Source organism: Hippoglossus hippoglossus, chromosome 10, assembly GCF_009819705.1.
Source record: "Hippoglossus hippoglossus isolate fHipHip1 chromosome 10, fHipHip1.pri, whole genome shotgun sequence".
Lineage (NCBI taxonomy): Eukaryota > Metazoa > Chordata > Actinopteri > Pleuronectiformes > Pleuronectidae > Hippoglossus > Hippoglossus hippoglossus.
The window spans coordinates 13,451,983-13,467,203 of NC_047160.1; the positions used below are offsets into that span (position 1 = coordinate 13,451,983).

The 15,221-nt window shown below is 40.9% G+C and overlaps 3 protein-coding genes across 6 annotated transcripts; 1 reads left to right on the forward strand and 2 right to left on the reverse strand.

Moving 5' to 3' along the window:
• Positions 1-162: 162 nt before the first annotated feature.
• Positions 163-5,229, reverse strand: LOC117769308. Of its 4 annotated transcripts, XM_034598148.1 has the most exons (12): positions 5,142-5,161; positions 4,588-4,640; positions 3,897-3,939; positions 3,602-3,760; positions 2,992-3,103; positions 2,080-2,317; positions 1,901-1,957; positions 1,692-1,751; positions 1,140-1,204; positions 905-1,040; positions 706-779; positions 163-553 (listed from the first exon to the last, which is right to left on the reverse strand). In XM_034598148.1, exons 6-12 carry the CDS (start codon positions 2,122-2,124, stop codon positions 349-351), a joined length of 642 nt encoding a protein of 213 aa, XP_034454039.1. In that variant the 5' UTR covers positions 2,125-2,317; positions 2,992-3,103; positions 3,602-3,760; positions 3,897-3,939; positions 4,588-4,640; positions 5,142-5,161; the 3' UTR covers positions 163-348. The 4 variants fall into 4 exon arrangements, with proteins under 4 accessions (XP_034454039.1, XP_034454037.1, XP_034454038.1 ...); XM_034598146.1 differs by lacking the exon at positions 4,588-4,640 and having other exon boundaries at positions 5,142-5,229; XM_034598147.1 differs by lacking the exon at positions 4,588-4,640 and having other exon boundaries at positions 3,897-3,942; positions 5,142-5,203.
• A 434-nt stretch (positions 5,230-5,663) lies between these two features.
• On the reverse strand, positions 5,664-9,350 carry zdhhc24 (zinc finger DHHC-type containing 24). Its single transcript, XM_034598145.1, has 3 exons — positions 8,716-9,350; positions 7,799-8,076; positions 5,664-7,411 (listed from the first exon to the last, which is right to left on the reverse strand). The coding sequence occupies exons 1-3, from the start codon at positions 9,018-9,020 to the stop codon at positions 7,119-7,121; spliced, it is 876 nt and encodes a 291-aa protein (XP_034454036.1). The 5' UTR covers positions 9,021-9,350; the 3' UTR covers positions 5,664-7,118.
• A 2,333-nt stretch (positions 9,351-11,683) lies between these two features.
• LOC117769304 (protein starmaker) lies at positions 11,684-15,157 on the forward strand. Its single transcript, XM_034598141.1, has 8 exons — positions 11,684-11,773; positions 11,887-11,977; positions 12,231-12,731; positions 12,838-12,979; positions 13,435-14,262; positions 14,334-14,486; positions 14,567-14,601; positions 14,683-15,157. The coding sequence occupies exons 2-8, from the start codon at positions 11,890-11,892 to the stop codon at positions 14,778-14,780; spliced, it is 1,845 nt and encodes a 614-aa protein (XP_034454032.1). The 5' UTR covers positions 11,684-11,773; positions 11,887-11,889; the 3' UTR covers positions 14,781-15,157.
• Positions 15,158-15,221: the final 64 nt, after the last annotated feature.

Below are 15,221 nucleotides of genomic sequence, written 5' to 3' on the forward strand. Positions count from 1 at the left end.
CATGAAACTTGATGAAAGAATGCGATATGGATTGAGGAAGAACCCATTCAATTTTGGTGCACAGATAAGGGGGCAGATCCAAGATTTTTATTTTTTCACTTGTTTTAACATTTTGAGATAGAGCGTTTTCACAGTTTTCTCAGAGAATTATGTGCAGCGTATTAAATTTACAGGGACTGTTGGGTCTTGGCTCTGCTGAGTGCCATTCTAGTTAATGTTGTATTTTTGCAGCAATTAAAATATTAGCAATAAAGCCTTATGATTTGTGTGGAAAACAAAAGTTACAAAAACAACCCAAATTGATGCAGATGAGTGGATGTCACTTTATGAGAGGTTAAGATTTTCAGATCAAACAGGAGGTGCGCCAGCATAGTTCACACTGCAGTAGGGCTGTAATATCATACGTGCACCAGTCCAGAAAGTGTTGATGGAAAACAAATCACTGTTTCCTGAGATGCTTGCTGACGTCACACAGACCAAAACCAGGAGAAAGAAGATGCACATCAGGAAGAGTCCTGCTCTCTGGACGGCTGTTTGTGAGGTTCCTGGCCACCTTTGATAATGGGGAAGTGCATAGAAGAAAGAAGAATAGAAAAGAGCAGCATCAGCATGATACAGAACTGCAAGTCCCAGAATACAATATATTGTCCAAGATATTCCTACATTTCCTTTATCATACGATCATTAATACATCAGAGCTACTACCTGAAGTACCTTTTGGTCTGATGATCTTCTGTGAGACTCTGAGGGTTCAGCAAGTCCTCGGTCTCAGTTTCCTTCTGCAGCAACAACACCAGAGATCATTAACAACAGAGCTACTTCAGAGAGTGGACTTTGTAGAGGCACTCTAGTGGTCACTTGTGGAAGTAAATTAAACTAAATTAAGTAAATTAAGACTTCATACATGTCTTAGATGTGTGGAGTCTGATGTGCTTGTTTTCACTTCATTTAAAGAGGCCAGCAGCTTAATTTCTTCTAAGAGGGACAGAGGGGGACTGAGCGATCCATCGGTTTCTTCCGTCAGGTCACTCACAGCAGAGCTGGAAACCAACAGCAGACACACAATCCAGTGTTGAGTGCACACAGATGTAATTGTGACATTTACTGGAAGTAAAGAGGATTTCGAGTGTCAGAGTTACAGTAAGGCCTCATCCTGTCGGTCCTCCCACTGCTCTCTCAGTTCCTGATTTGTCTGCCTGAGATCCTGGAGCAAAGAAATCAAAACATCTGTCAGCAGCCAGCAGACAATGTCGCAGATTTATTCCTGCACTGCACATTTATTATTCTGTTAACAATACGAGACTGTTTGTTGTGAAATGTGTCAGAATTAGAGCGAGAGGAAATAATTAAAAGCTGCAGCTTGCAAGATATTATATTTTATAAAATAAACAATTCAGTTAGATAATAATATAAGTTATGAATATTTGTTTTCATTTGTGTTTTCTTTTTATCTATATTTATGTATAATAATGTTTGTGGTAAAACTATAAAATATTAAGCTCCAATTTCTTTGTCATAAGCGTTCAAATCAATGCCAATTCTTTCAATGTATGTCTGCCGATATATCATCATCTAAAATGTTGTACTCCCTAATATTGGCACCCCCAAAAATCCATATTGGTCGGGCTATGATGATAAGTATGGAATTATGTGGTGTGTTCAAATTTTATAAAACAAATTTACATCTTTACCTTTATGATGATGGAAAACTCTTCTACTGTTTCCTCCAAGTGCTGCAGTTGCAAGTTTTTCTATTACAAAACACACATTTAGAAAAACGATGATCAAATAATGACAAATACAAAACTGTCAAAATATTCATGTTGAATTTCAAAAGACAAAGCTCATATTTAAAAACTTTTGGTCAGTCGCTGCCCAGTACTGATGTCTCTGTTCATACCTGATGAAGGCTTTCATCCCTCTGCTGCAGCCCGACATTAGCCTCCTCCATTTCAAACTGAGAAAACACAGAACATAACAAATAAAGAGCTGTACATTGACAATGTGAAATGAGCAGTGGTGGGATGAATGGAAGGTGAACAATAATTAAACGTCTCTGAGTTGAATCCTCTGTGTTACCTCGAGGGTTTTAAGTGCAGCCTTGAACCTGCTCAGGCTGATCATGTCCTGCTCTCTCTCTTGCTGCAGGTTATTCAGCTGAAATGATTTAAATATGGAAAATGTTCACATGAATGTATACAAATGTAGCGGTGTACTGCATGATGACAGACTGGAGTTGTTGTGTGAAAAGGAACAGACATTACACCTCTGTGGTTAGTTTCTTATTTTGTTCCTTCATCTTGGTGGATTCCTCCTCCTGCACAAAAACACAACATTTTTTAAATGACGAGCACCAGCTAATTAAACAGGTTGAAGTTTTTGCGTTTGTCTACCTGATACGTATGATAGCGTGACGGCTGATTTATATCTCTCGCACACTGCCAGTATTGTGGTGTAAGGGGATTGATCCTGTTTGACTAGCTGTGAATAAACTACTGTTTGTATAAAACTCAGTATGGAATTTCCATTTCTGACAAACAGGAGTCTGTTATTTTTGGCTTTGGAAGAAAAAAACAACCATAAATGTATCACCTATGCAACGCCTTCACCTTCCTAGTGATGCAATAAATAATTTAACTTGGAAACATAACATTTTAGGGAGAAATATATAAAATTGCCTAAAATGTGTTATCCTCGACATTAACTACATCGTCGTCTCTTGGTTTTACAGCTGAGATATCACTGCAGTGAGAGCTTTCGGTATAAATCCTCTTATGACCTGGCTTTAAAGGATGAGAATATGGTGGGTTCAGAAATATTACAGGTTAGTATAAGTGATATAACCATCTGCACTAAACTCACTGTTGTTGAGAAAAAATTACCAATAAAAGCCACATCATATCCCTGTGACCACGCTTTCACTAAATCTAAATATTTTCCGGAAACACCAAAAATACATATTGCAATACAATAACAATTATGGTTACCCACCATTTTCTGAATCTGTTTTTCACTGCATCTTTTAACATCAAGGTCGTTGGTGAGGAGGAACCTGCAAGGTTCTGCTTCAACTTCCTGTGCTTGACTGATGAGCTTCTCCAGGCTACAGACACACAAACAAGCTGCTGACAGTTACTCAGTGTTAAAGCACTGCTGGGAAAGCACTGACACAAAAACAGTTAATGATTAAGGCAAAACAGTATTTAAATGACACATTCTGATGCAGATTTAAATACAAAGCTGAAATACACTGGGATAAAGATGAGTCTTTCATGGCAGGTACAGCTATGTATTATCATAGTCATACGAGGCATCTTCTAAAACAGAGCTCAGAGGAAGAACATATAAATAAAATAGGACAAGATAGGAGCCTTGTGGTATTCCACAGGGGATGAGTGCAGTGCAGTGGAAAAATTAGTTCTAATATATGTTGTTATGGTGGTTGTTGGCTTGAATACCAACAGCATGCATAATAAAAAAGACTGATAGAATTATACTGCAGATGATGAACACGCTAAAAGATGATTGCAGTGACAAGTTGAGGTCAAACGGTCCAGGGACCTTTCTGCTAATGTGTAGATGATGATGTGTGACAAGTTACACTTTCACTTGTTTTCTGAGGGCGCCGTTCTCTGAGCGCAGCGCCGCCATATCATCATCTGCAACATCCAGCCAGTGCCTCATCGTAGTGTTCAGCTCCTTCAGCTGGCTCTGACCGTAATCCAGCTCAGCTATTTTCTCAAGCATCTCCATCTGTGTCCTACACACGCACACGCACGCACGCACGCACGCACGCACACACACACACACACCAGAAACAAAGCCTCATATATTGCTGTAAGGTGAATAAATCATACAGTTTGTGTGAGAAGGTTTGTTCAGTGAACATCACTCACATATTTTCCTTTGTGATTTCCATTCTGGTGGTTTACTTCTCTCCTGCTTGTGATCAACATATGAACAATTCCCATTATAAGTGACACACAGAGACATATTCTCCATTCTTCTTCTATCCTTAATTTATATTGAATCTAATAATATAACAACGTGACATATAAGCTTAGAAAAACATTACATCTGTGATCCACTGACAAGTGTTTATGGACTAAAGCTCTCCAAACGCTCCAATTAGCTTATCTACCGGTATACCATACATTAATTATTTATACAATTAATAATTGAAATTTAAAAAGACTGCAGGGTTTCTGCAGGGTTTAAGGTATAAAATATATACGGATGAAAACTAAAATGGCCCAGAATTACTCAACACATGCATTACTTTATTGACAATTATATCACACTTGATATTTCCTTCCAGCTATTTGTAACAATAATTCATAATCTATATAGATATCATTACTTCATGAAACACATCCTTGACCCACATTTGCATAACATGGAAATGGACAGATAATAACATATTTCAAATTTAGTTCCACATATAAATTTGACATGACCTAAAAAAGCTTTTCAACATTTTTTTTTGTTGTTGTTAAATCACATGTGGTTACTTTATATGGGACATTACATCACATAACAGTGACAACTTTTAATACTTTTTAAGATCTGCAGATGTCCTGGAGTAACATGGTTAGCAACGACATAAAGTGAAGTAAAAGTAAGTTAAACAGCTGCTCTGTCTAGAAAATAAAAATCTATTAAATACAGGAAATACAACAGATTAGCCTGGTTAGCTTTAAGCTAACGCGCTGTAATGAGAGCTACATCAGCTGAAAAAATAATAATAACTACAGTATTTCTAATGGAGTTCAGGTTCAATTTCATGCCACCTCCCATTGCTAATGTTAGCTCACATGTTCGATTTAGCTAGCTTACAGCCAGATTGTTTTGAAAGAACAGATTAATTCACATTTTAGATGATACTTGTAAACATTAACTAGATTTCAAAAGTGATGTCAGTGTTTTTCAAGACCCGTTAACAAATAGTCATTCATGTTCTCACTCAGCTAGCTAAATGCTAACCACGCCACCACAGCTAACAGCGTTCAGTTAACTAACTGCAGCTTGCTCATCAAATCCTAATCAACTCATTTATAAGTTGACCAAAGTATCACACTGCTGAACCTGCCCTGCTGTAAAATACTACACTAGTACTTTATACTGAGAACAAGACCACTTACCAGCAGTGAGGTGCAAACTGATGAAGGTATAGAAGCTACATTGTGGATGTGGCTGCTTCATAAAGCTCAGCTGTGTTGACTGCACCTGACAGTCACAGTCATGGTTTAGAAATGAGCTGTTGGTTGTTTTTATAAAGTCAGACATGGAACAATATAATAGTACAAAACATCTCTTGACATTATCGTGTATTAGGATCATGGATATGGGTCCAAAATGGCTGTGCCTGTATTAGTTATGATTCTATTTGAGATATGGTGACAGCTGGTTTGAGAACATCTTCCCTGCAAATGAATTAAAAGGAATGTGAATGAGTAGATTGTGTGAATAGATGGGCTGAGGAGTGATGCTCCACTGGAAGAGGTTAGACTGCTTTGAATTTAAATTCAAATTTTAAATCCTTTGATGAATGAACTGAGCACCTGATGAAGACTTGGTTAAAACATGTAGGTGCTCTGCCTTTCTTTTTATTTTTCATTCAAGCACACAATTAATGTTCAAAATGATTTCAACTGACGAAAAAACTCCTTTCAAACCCAAGTTTAATTACCACAACACAACTCACACCAATTTTCAGTGTACAAAATAATAAAGTTAGTAATTTTTCAATAGTTCCCATCATAAAACTTAACTTAATCAACCTTTAATGGCAAAACCAAACATCGAATGGCACGACAGAGCGGAAAAAAAGAAATAAAGCACAAATATATTTAGCAAAACATAGTTTTGATTGTACTGTAAATTTTGTGTTGGACAAGTAAGAGCACCTGTCAAACAAAGGCAGAGGATTTTTCCACAACATTTTAAGGCCGGGACAATTAAAATGACAAAAAGCAAAGGTGCAAAAGAGCAGTGGGTGGGGGTGTTGTAATGAGGCAACAAAAGTAAAGATGGCATCAACGCTGTGTCCCTAATCCATACTACTCACTGAATCGATGCAGGCTTTGAGTATGTTGTGTGTTCGCACTGGAAAAGTGATGAAATAAAATAATCTCAAGAACAGCCTGGTGAAACAGTTCCAGGAAACATATCAGGAGAAAAAAATATAACTATAAAACTTTTCAACTGTAACATTTCTGGAAAAAACATCAACCTGAAGCCTGGCGTCTGGCGGTGTGTTGTATCACTGGTTGTAAAAACAAACATAGAGTAGGAAAATGGAACACAGCAGTCAGACCGTGTCATGATATTACACTGTAGGTTTGGTTTAACAGTCGCTGTCTGACTGGAACATGAACAGTTTGATATGAAACATGGAGAAGGACCATTCACATGTGATGTCGATAGGTAGATTTTAAATACTGCATTTACTAAATGACTTCACATTTGTCTGTAAACTGCAACATTAGCTTTCACATAAGTTGCCCTTCGGATGGTAAGACATCACTGTCAGTATCCAGTAAAAAGTTCAGTGTATTTGTAATAAACTCAGCTTTATAAACACAGCAGCTAACTCACAACAGCATATAAGAGGCAAATGACGGTGTAATTAATAATCCGATCGTCTATTCAGGAACAGTGCAAGCCAAACGTGTTCGCCCCTCACATTTAGGCAGCTAAACTGCATCCAGCAGGATGACGACACAGCAGCTGCAGTCTGTGAGAGCCTGGTAGTGAGCATTTAAAACTGTTCAATTTTCATCTTCAATAAAATACATTCACGTTTACATACATTTCAGTGCTCAGTACTCCAAAGGAACTTGAGTCCCGCCTCAATAAGCGTACAAATTACCTTTGGTTGAAAGTCAAAGTACCTTCTCAAGTAGACCCATAAATCCTTAGCTAAAGATACAGAGAAGATACTGGTGGGAAAAATCCAACAAAACCTTGAACAACCACATGTTATTCTAGCTTCTTCCCATCCCAAAATGTCTCCTCTTGAACTGAGGAGATCTCCCCTGCTGCTGATCCCTAACATTATTAACCATCACCACAAAAGTAAGGACAAACAGCCTGGTAATCTTCAGACTTTCTAGCTGTTACCGGATGGGTTCCAGTGACCCTGTGACCGGGAAGTTTATCCCATCTCCAGGTAGAGGTGATGGGATGAGAGGGCAGAGCCAGCAGAGGTACCAGCGAATGCCCAGGGTGCTGCGCATGTTGCCCAGGACTCCCAGGTTGTAGGGTCGGCGGGATGAGAACCACTCCCTGGTGGTCTGTCCCCGAAACAGCAGGAAGAGGTGGAAGAAGAAGAATGAGGACACCAGCAGGAAGCCCACCACACATGTGTCAGCGATGAAGGCAAAGGCAAAGGCGCGGGCTGAGACCTGGCCTAAGACACAGAGAGGGGACAAAGACGGTCATAAAACCCCAGGTAGAGGCATAAAGACAGCGTTGCTTTGTACTAATATTAGATACTAATATTAATACTACAACTCTGGGAAGGTAACTAAGTGTTAAGTTGGTTAAATACATGAGCCATCCACATGTATATGTACATTTAACTACTGACCCCTGTGGAACAATGTGGGTGATTAATGATATTGTGATTGGACCAAATTTAAAAATGGCAGATTAAAATAGAGCAGATGAAGTAGCAAATAATGTTTTAGGCATGTTTAAAATACATAATTTCAGAACAACTGAATTATTTAAAAATAAGTGAGTTTTACAGGATAGGAGCAAAAATGGGACCAACATGTGAGACAGCAGATCTTACCTGAAACAAGCATGATCCAGGGTATGAGCAGCAGCAGGATGCTGTGCAGGCTCACCCCCTCCTTCAGTATGACAATGAAGACCTCGGCGTTCATCAGCGTGGCGTACAGGAGCCCAGACCACATGAACAACAGGCAGCTCAGGAAGAAGCGGTAGTTGCGAAAGCCCACGCACTGGCCGAAAAAGACACAGTGGTGATCCCGCCGCAGCACACACACTTTGCAGTCGTAGCAGTGGGAGCATCGAGGAGGAGTGTGTGTCTCACATGTATAACAGTACCTGTGTGAAGAAAGAGATAATACTCGTGTATATTTTCAGAGATGCACATAAACACCATTTCACAGATGAAACTTTGACTTTGTAATCTAAAACTCGTAGACACACAAATGTTCAGTGGCATCCGCAGGATGTTCCACACCAACCAGGTAATATTGAGAGGTCACTTCATGCACAGAACACTGTCAGGACATGAACTTGCACAGACTGTTGCCATAAAGTTGAGAGAACTTCATTAAAATATCATTATATGCTGTAGTATTAAGAATAACAAGGCTGTTAGTAAAGTGTTTATCTGCTTTTCAGCAGTCACTGATGGACTGGACCCACACAGCAATAATGATTTGTCAGCAATTGGAAGACGTCTGAAGAGCGTCAATCTAAGGAGTGGCTGAAAAAGTTAAGAAAAGTTGCTGCATGTTATTTAGGATTATATCAAGACAGACAAATACTTCCCCAAGCAGGGCAGTATGTTTAATTAATTAAGAAATCCTTGATCTGAACTGAGAAGGCTTTCCTCAACCATGAGTCCAGACTAAAGGAGCACAAAAGTGTGTAGATAAGTGTCCACATACTTTCGGCCATATCACATAATGTGCTGTGTATTCATCAAACAGTAACAACCCCCTGCTCCTTCCTCACCTCCAGCCCAGGCCTACTCCCTCTCCTCCCAGGAACACCCCCTTGATGCTGGGACTGGTCCTGAGGAAGAGCAGGGCGTTCCAGCAGATGTTTCCCAGCATGAAGTACTGGGCCAGCAGGTGGACCAGCTTCCACCAGGCGGACCACTCAGTCTTCTTCTGGTCCGGCTCCAGCGGAGCCTCGACCACCACCAGGTAGCTCACCTCCGCGGTGATGGAGAAGACCAGGAAGGTGTTGAGGACCACGGGCAGGTGGCGACACACCCGCTCCACCCGGCAGAACACTTTAGCGGCCACACTCGTCATGTTTCCCTCTCGGCTGTGGCCGCGGTGTGGTCGGTGGAGGGACCGGTTTGACAGACACACCCTCGAACAAGCGTCTTTTAGCTTCGTTAGCGAAACAACCGACTCGTTAGCGTCCTGACCGACTTTACACCAGACTCGTGATATTATTTAAACCTTCGACTTCTTCTGAGACAAACTAACGTCCCAACAGAGTAAATACAAGACGCTGATACTCTCACCACGGCTTCTGTCAATGGACGGAATCTGCTCGCGAGTGTTACATAAAAATATATCCGTGATGACTCAAGCTACTTTTGGTTCCGCTGGTAACAAAATAAATCTTGTGCCCTTCTCGAAACGTAAAATGAACAGAGGTGACTGAGCACATAAACCTGAGTACTGTACTTGTTCATGTTAAGTGACTTGTACTTGAGTATTCTCATTTCTTACCATATACTTTTAACCCACTGCATTAATTTGACAGCTTAAGAGACATGCATATAAAATAGATAAGTTTCTAAAACTTGATTTGTTAGAGATGGAACTGTATATAAAAATAGAGCTGAAATGATTCTTCTTCTTCTTCTTCTTCTTCTTCTTCTTCTTCTTCTTCTTCTTACCTCTTTTTACCTGCCCAGATGCAAATTTGCTGCTAGCTAATGGCAATGGCTTTTGATTGTACACTGTACCTGTAAAAATAAACAACACAAATCTGTTACTATTGCTAATATATTAATAAAACATATGTTCAGTCTCTCAAATGTGAGGATTTGCTGCTTAGTAATAATTTCTGATTTAACAAGTTTGTTTGATTGGGGTTATGTTAGATCCAGGTTACGTACATCAACAACGACCTCATCCACAGCCTCTTCGCCCGCTTACCATTCAGCCAGAGCAAGTGAAGTATCATGAACTCCTCAGGCAGACTGTACACAAGCTTCTTCTCTCAAGCTGTGAGGATACTCAACAGGAAACAATATCTCCTTTACACATGACAACAATAAAAGCTTGAACCTTGATTGGACCAAACAAACACTGTGAAGGTGTCGCTTTATGGCTCTGGTTATTGTGATGGACATTTCTCACTATTCTGTGTTTGCTGTCGGCAGATGTTCCCACTTCTGGTGCTTAAAAGTTCCTGAATTATCCCTTTTTCCAACACTGCCCATTCACAATTAGCTCTTTATTGTCTGGAAACACTTGATCCAGGTAATGAGGTTTAGGTAAAGAAGGGAAATAGGAAGATTTACAGCAGTGCGATTCTCCAGGACTAGAAGTGGACCCCCCCATTGGGAAATGTTGCTGTGCTTCTCCAATATATGTTGCTGTAAAGTAGGCTGATAAAAAAAGTTACATGTTATTACAATTTCATTATTAATATATATTTAATGTAAATCAAGGTTTCACACTCTAACTGGCTTTTATAAGAGGGTCAATTAAATATTTAAGGTCCATACCATGTCCAATTGTGTTTAATGGTATAAAGTGAGGATCCTCCGTTATGTTCACTGCACTCGTTCACATTTCAGAAATAAAGTTCCATATTAATGGTTTTCAATCTTTTCAGGTACAGACCTATAGTAAAAGTGGAAGTTTCAAAACTGGATTATGTGTCACATTGAAAAACCAAACCTCACTCCTGTTTAACTCCTTTACTTTGCCCCATGATGTGCGGATTGGCAGCACGTCTCTGGACCCTCCCCCCAGAGCACAGACCTTAATCCTTGATAATCTCTGCATCCACTGAGAGCTGACAGTCATGGCTGCACCGAAGGAGAATTTAATGTCTCTTGGAAATCTGACCGGCGCTGACAGAAACACTTTCACTCAACAAAGACAGCCCAGTCTAAAACACAGGTAAGATTCATGGATGCTGCCATGGAGTCAAAGAGTGGTAATCGTCTTTCTTGTTTTCAAAATAAATTCAACGAACACAGTAAATATCCTCTGACAAATATGAGCATAATACAGTTTGACTGCTGCAGAGATCTGTACAGTGTCGTCTCAGTAAAGTTAGTTAAATATTTGTATGGAAAATTTAAAGTTCAGTGTAAAGTGTTTGTGTGTGTGTACTTGCACATATATCTTTGTGCAAATCAGTTGGGGCTAGGGAATGCATTACGCAGATTAGTGTCCTCACTAAGCTAGAAGTACAAGTGTGTGTAGGAGTGGGTGTGTCATGGGTGTGACACTGTAACTTTATGCAATGCCCCTTGTCTTACAGTCTTCACGGGCCAATGCTGTTGCGAGCTGACTTTTCAACTCCTCAGAGTCGCCAGCATCTGTAAGTGCACAGAGACAACAAGCAAGGTGTTGCAATGTGCATCATTGTGTATTCATTGTGTGTCTGACTTGGTGTGTGTTTGATGCAGCAGAGAGATGCATCTGAGGAGGCGCTGGCAGCAGCTGACGGAGAGAGAGCGTTCAGCCCAGCAACACAACAGGCAGCTTCTGCAGCAGTTTGACACAGCACAGGACGCACTGAGAGAGTTGCTGGCCCGCAACGCTGCCATGAAGACTGTCCGGGTCAGACAGACAGACAGACAGACAGACACAAACAGACACACAGACACACAGACAGACAGTCAGTATAGCTCAGGAAAAGAAGCCTGTTGCCTAGTGATTGTAGTTGTACTTTATTCCTGCCTTTATAAATCACTTATGCTCAATTTAACACTGACCTTTGACCCTTGTAGCTGGAGTATGAGAAGTACCTGGAGGAGAGCGCCCCCCAATGGCAACAGCACCTCAAGGAGAAAACTGCTCAGAGGAAGGTCTGAACAATTATCAACTTGCAGTTTTTAATTTTCAAAGTAATTTGATTCAGCAAGCCAAGCCGTTCGTATGTTTATGAAACTGGATCATTGTGAAACCGTTTCTTTGACAGAGGATGGAGGAATATTTGAGATCATGTCTGAAGAATTCAGAGGAAGAACAAATGAGAAAATCCTCTGCAGAGCAACTTTTACTTTTACAAGGTTTGTTCTCTTCCTCACTCACTTTATACAAGTATATTCTCTCATGTATTTTATTTCTTTTAGGGAAATACAGAGATATTTCATGATTTATTTGACCCCAATGAATGAATTTTACAGGAATTCTCCACAATCTATTTCCCACAGCTATGCTGTCCTTAGTGTCCTATCTTGCCAAGAGATTTTACTCATAGCATCACAACAGCTCCCCTTATTTCCATGCACAGTCACTTTTAGTATTTATTTCTGTTTGCAGGATTAAAGCCACAGAACTGTTCTGCACTTCAAGAGAACAACAAACAAAACAGCCGCTCAGACAACAACCAGGGAGTCTCCCCTCATCTGCCCTGTCATTCTTCCTGGCTCACCCACACTCAAACCCAGTCAGCTAGGTTTCCCACCAACATGCCCCATCAACCCCAAGGTTCCTCTCTTGACCTTTCATCCCACCTCCCGCCTTCCCCCATCCTCCCTCACTTCAACCAATTCCACCACCTCGCCCCCATGCTGGCTCATCTTCCCCTCTGGCCCAGGCAGGATCAACCAGGCTGGGCTTCCCTTCAGTCCGACAACCCCTTGTCCTGGACGGCAGGTGCTACTGGGATCCCCTCAGCCTTTGAGGCTCTGTGGGGTCAGCTGCACATGGATGAACCTCCACACGAGAGGTTGGTGGAGGCTGAGACAAGAAGAGCACCAAGAGAGACGGGTGGTGAAAGCAGGAGCAGTCACTGCTCACAGGAGCTGGACATTAATCCGGGTGGGAAAAGGAAACAAGCATTGATTGCATAAAATTGTGCATGTCTACATGTAGTGTTGGTTTTCTTCTAAATTTACCTGTAACCTGTGTGCATGTGTGTATCCAGTGCGTCTGTCCAGTGGCCAGGCAGAGAGCAGTGAGAGTGGCAGAGACTCCAGTCAGTCAAGCAGAGAGAAGTGGAAGAAGAGGGAGAAGAGAGGAAAAGCAAAGCGTACGTCCTCAGACAGAGAACGCTGCAGCTCTCAGGGGTAAGTAGATCTACACTGATCAGCCATAACTGTCTTTTACTTTAGGTGTATCTTCATTTTATTCCTGTTTTATGATCTTTCTATATTTTGATGGATCTCATTGCTTTCTCTGTATTGAGCACTTTGTAACTTTGTTAAGTAAGTTACTCTATAAATAAAGTTAATATTGTTAATAATGTTCCCCATTTCTGACTTTATATGTTACAAATCATTATTCTCCTTATTCCTGTTGTTTGTTCTCACATTTGTTCTATGGTGCATGACAAAGTGAACTAACTTTTTTCCCTCTAAAATAATATAATAATAATATAACACTGAGACGGGTTATTCTGCATTATGAGTAGGCTACTTTTACTTATGCTATATGTTCCCTATATTTTTTCTTCCATAATTTCATTAAATGCAGGGATGAAGTCTTTATAACAAAATACTTAGTTGTTTATTCCCTTTTCAAGCTCATCTCAGACTTCCAGTGCAATTGTCATTGCTGGAGTCACAGTGGTCCAAAGCGATGCCTCGTGTGGGAACAGCAGGACAAGCGGGGGTCAGAGGACAAAGAGGAGGAGTGGGGGACTCGCTGTGGGATCACCACAGATCGAGAAGGTGGCGAATGACATGACCAAGAGTGAAGGAGAAGACTCTGAGAGTCACAAAGAGGAGAGTCACTCCACTGGAGAGGAGTCAGGGAGTCAGAGGGAGGACTCCACGAGCAAAGATGCAGAGAATCAAAGACCTGTTGACAAATCAGACAGAGAGGAGGAATCAGAGAGTGACAGTGTGAAGATTGAAAATGGAGATGCAGAAAAAGAAATGCAGGAGAGCAACAGTGGTGCTGAACAAAACAGTGAAGAAGAGATGGATGAGGAAGAAGAGGAGCATAAGAACGATCTTGGAGATGGGGAGGAAAAGAAGAAAAGTCAGAGAGATGAAGAGAAAGACGTGAGACATGTGGATGACGATGATGATGATGATGATGTTTCTGGCAGGAAGAACACAACAGAGGAAGAGCAGACAGAAGCAGAGGAAGAGTTGGAGGATCAGGGAGATGATGAAGACAGGATTAAGGATGAAGATGGGGAGAAGAGAAAACAGGGTTCTGCCTCCTCTCAGGATGAAGAGGAGGATGAAAGAGTCGAGAACAAGGTATGTGAGGTTGAGGAGGGGTCCGATGAAGAGGAGGATGGAGAAGGAGAGGAGGAAGAGGAAGAGGAGCAGAGGAGTGACGAAGCAGGAGAGGAGGAAAGCGATTCTGATGACAGTATCATCTCACCACAAGAAAACAGGTAAATAAAGGAAGTCAATGATTTTTTTTGACAATGACTGAACGTGACTAAAGGAAATATTCTATTTTCAGACTGAAGAAGATTCACATAATTCCAGAGGAAGCGGCTGAAGATGATGACGACGACGATAAGTCAGGGAGTAAAACAGGATCCTCAGACAGGGATGAGTTCAGCGAGAATGATATCGAGAATCTCCTCGCACCTCAACAACAAACAAAGAAAACGTGAGTCCAGCTTTTGGGTCTGTGATGGTGAAAACACTTCAGAAAATGTTTCTCATTTCTTTTTATGATCATATTTTCAGAGACAAGGACCTGAAAGTTGATGACAAGGCTAAAGGTAAAGTATCAGTTATAACTCATCACAACGACAGGATGAGATGAAGATCAAATTAAGATCTATGTTAAATTTCTTTTCCAGCAACTTGTGACTATGTGGAGATTTTTCAAGTGGAGGACAATTCAAAAAAGACGGACCAACAAAGTGATTCTGATGAGCTTGATGACTTTTACGACTAAATAGGTTTTAAATGACTAAACCTGAGAATCCATCAATCCGTTATCTATACTGCTCATCATGGAAGGGTCACAGGGGGGGGCAGGCTGGAGCCAATCCCAGCTGATACTGGGTGAGAGGCGGGGTTCACCCCGAGCCAACAGCTCGCTCCAGAGACATTCACGCCTAATGCACATCTTTGGACTGTGGGAGGAAGCCGGAATACCTGGAGAAAACCACTCTAACCTCTGTACCACCGTGCCACCTATAAACCTGAGAATGAAGCACAGAAACCTACAGCGGTCATCCAGACTGCAGGATATTAAGATTATTTATGAGAAATAAGGTGAAACATCTGTATCTAATGTTGTATATTAAAATAAAACATCACCTGGAATAACACCAGTATGTTAAACTGCATTATTATTATTATTTGGACTGTAGTTCATAGCTTTATTTCTCCT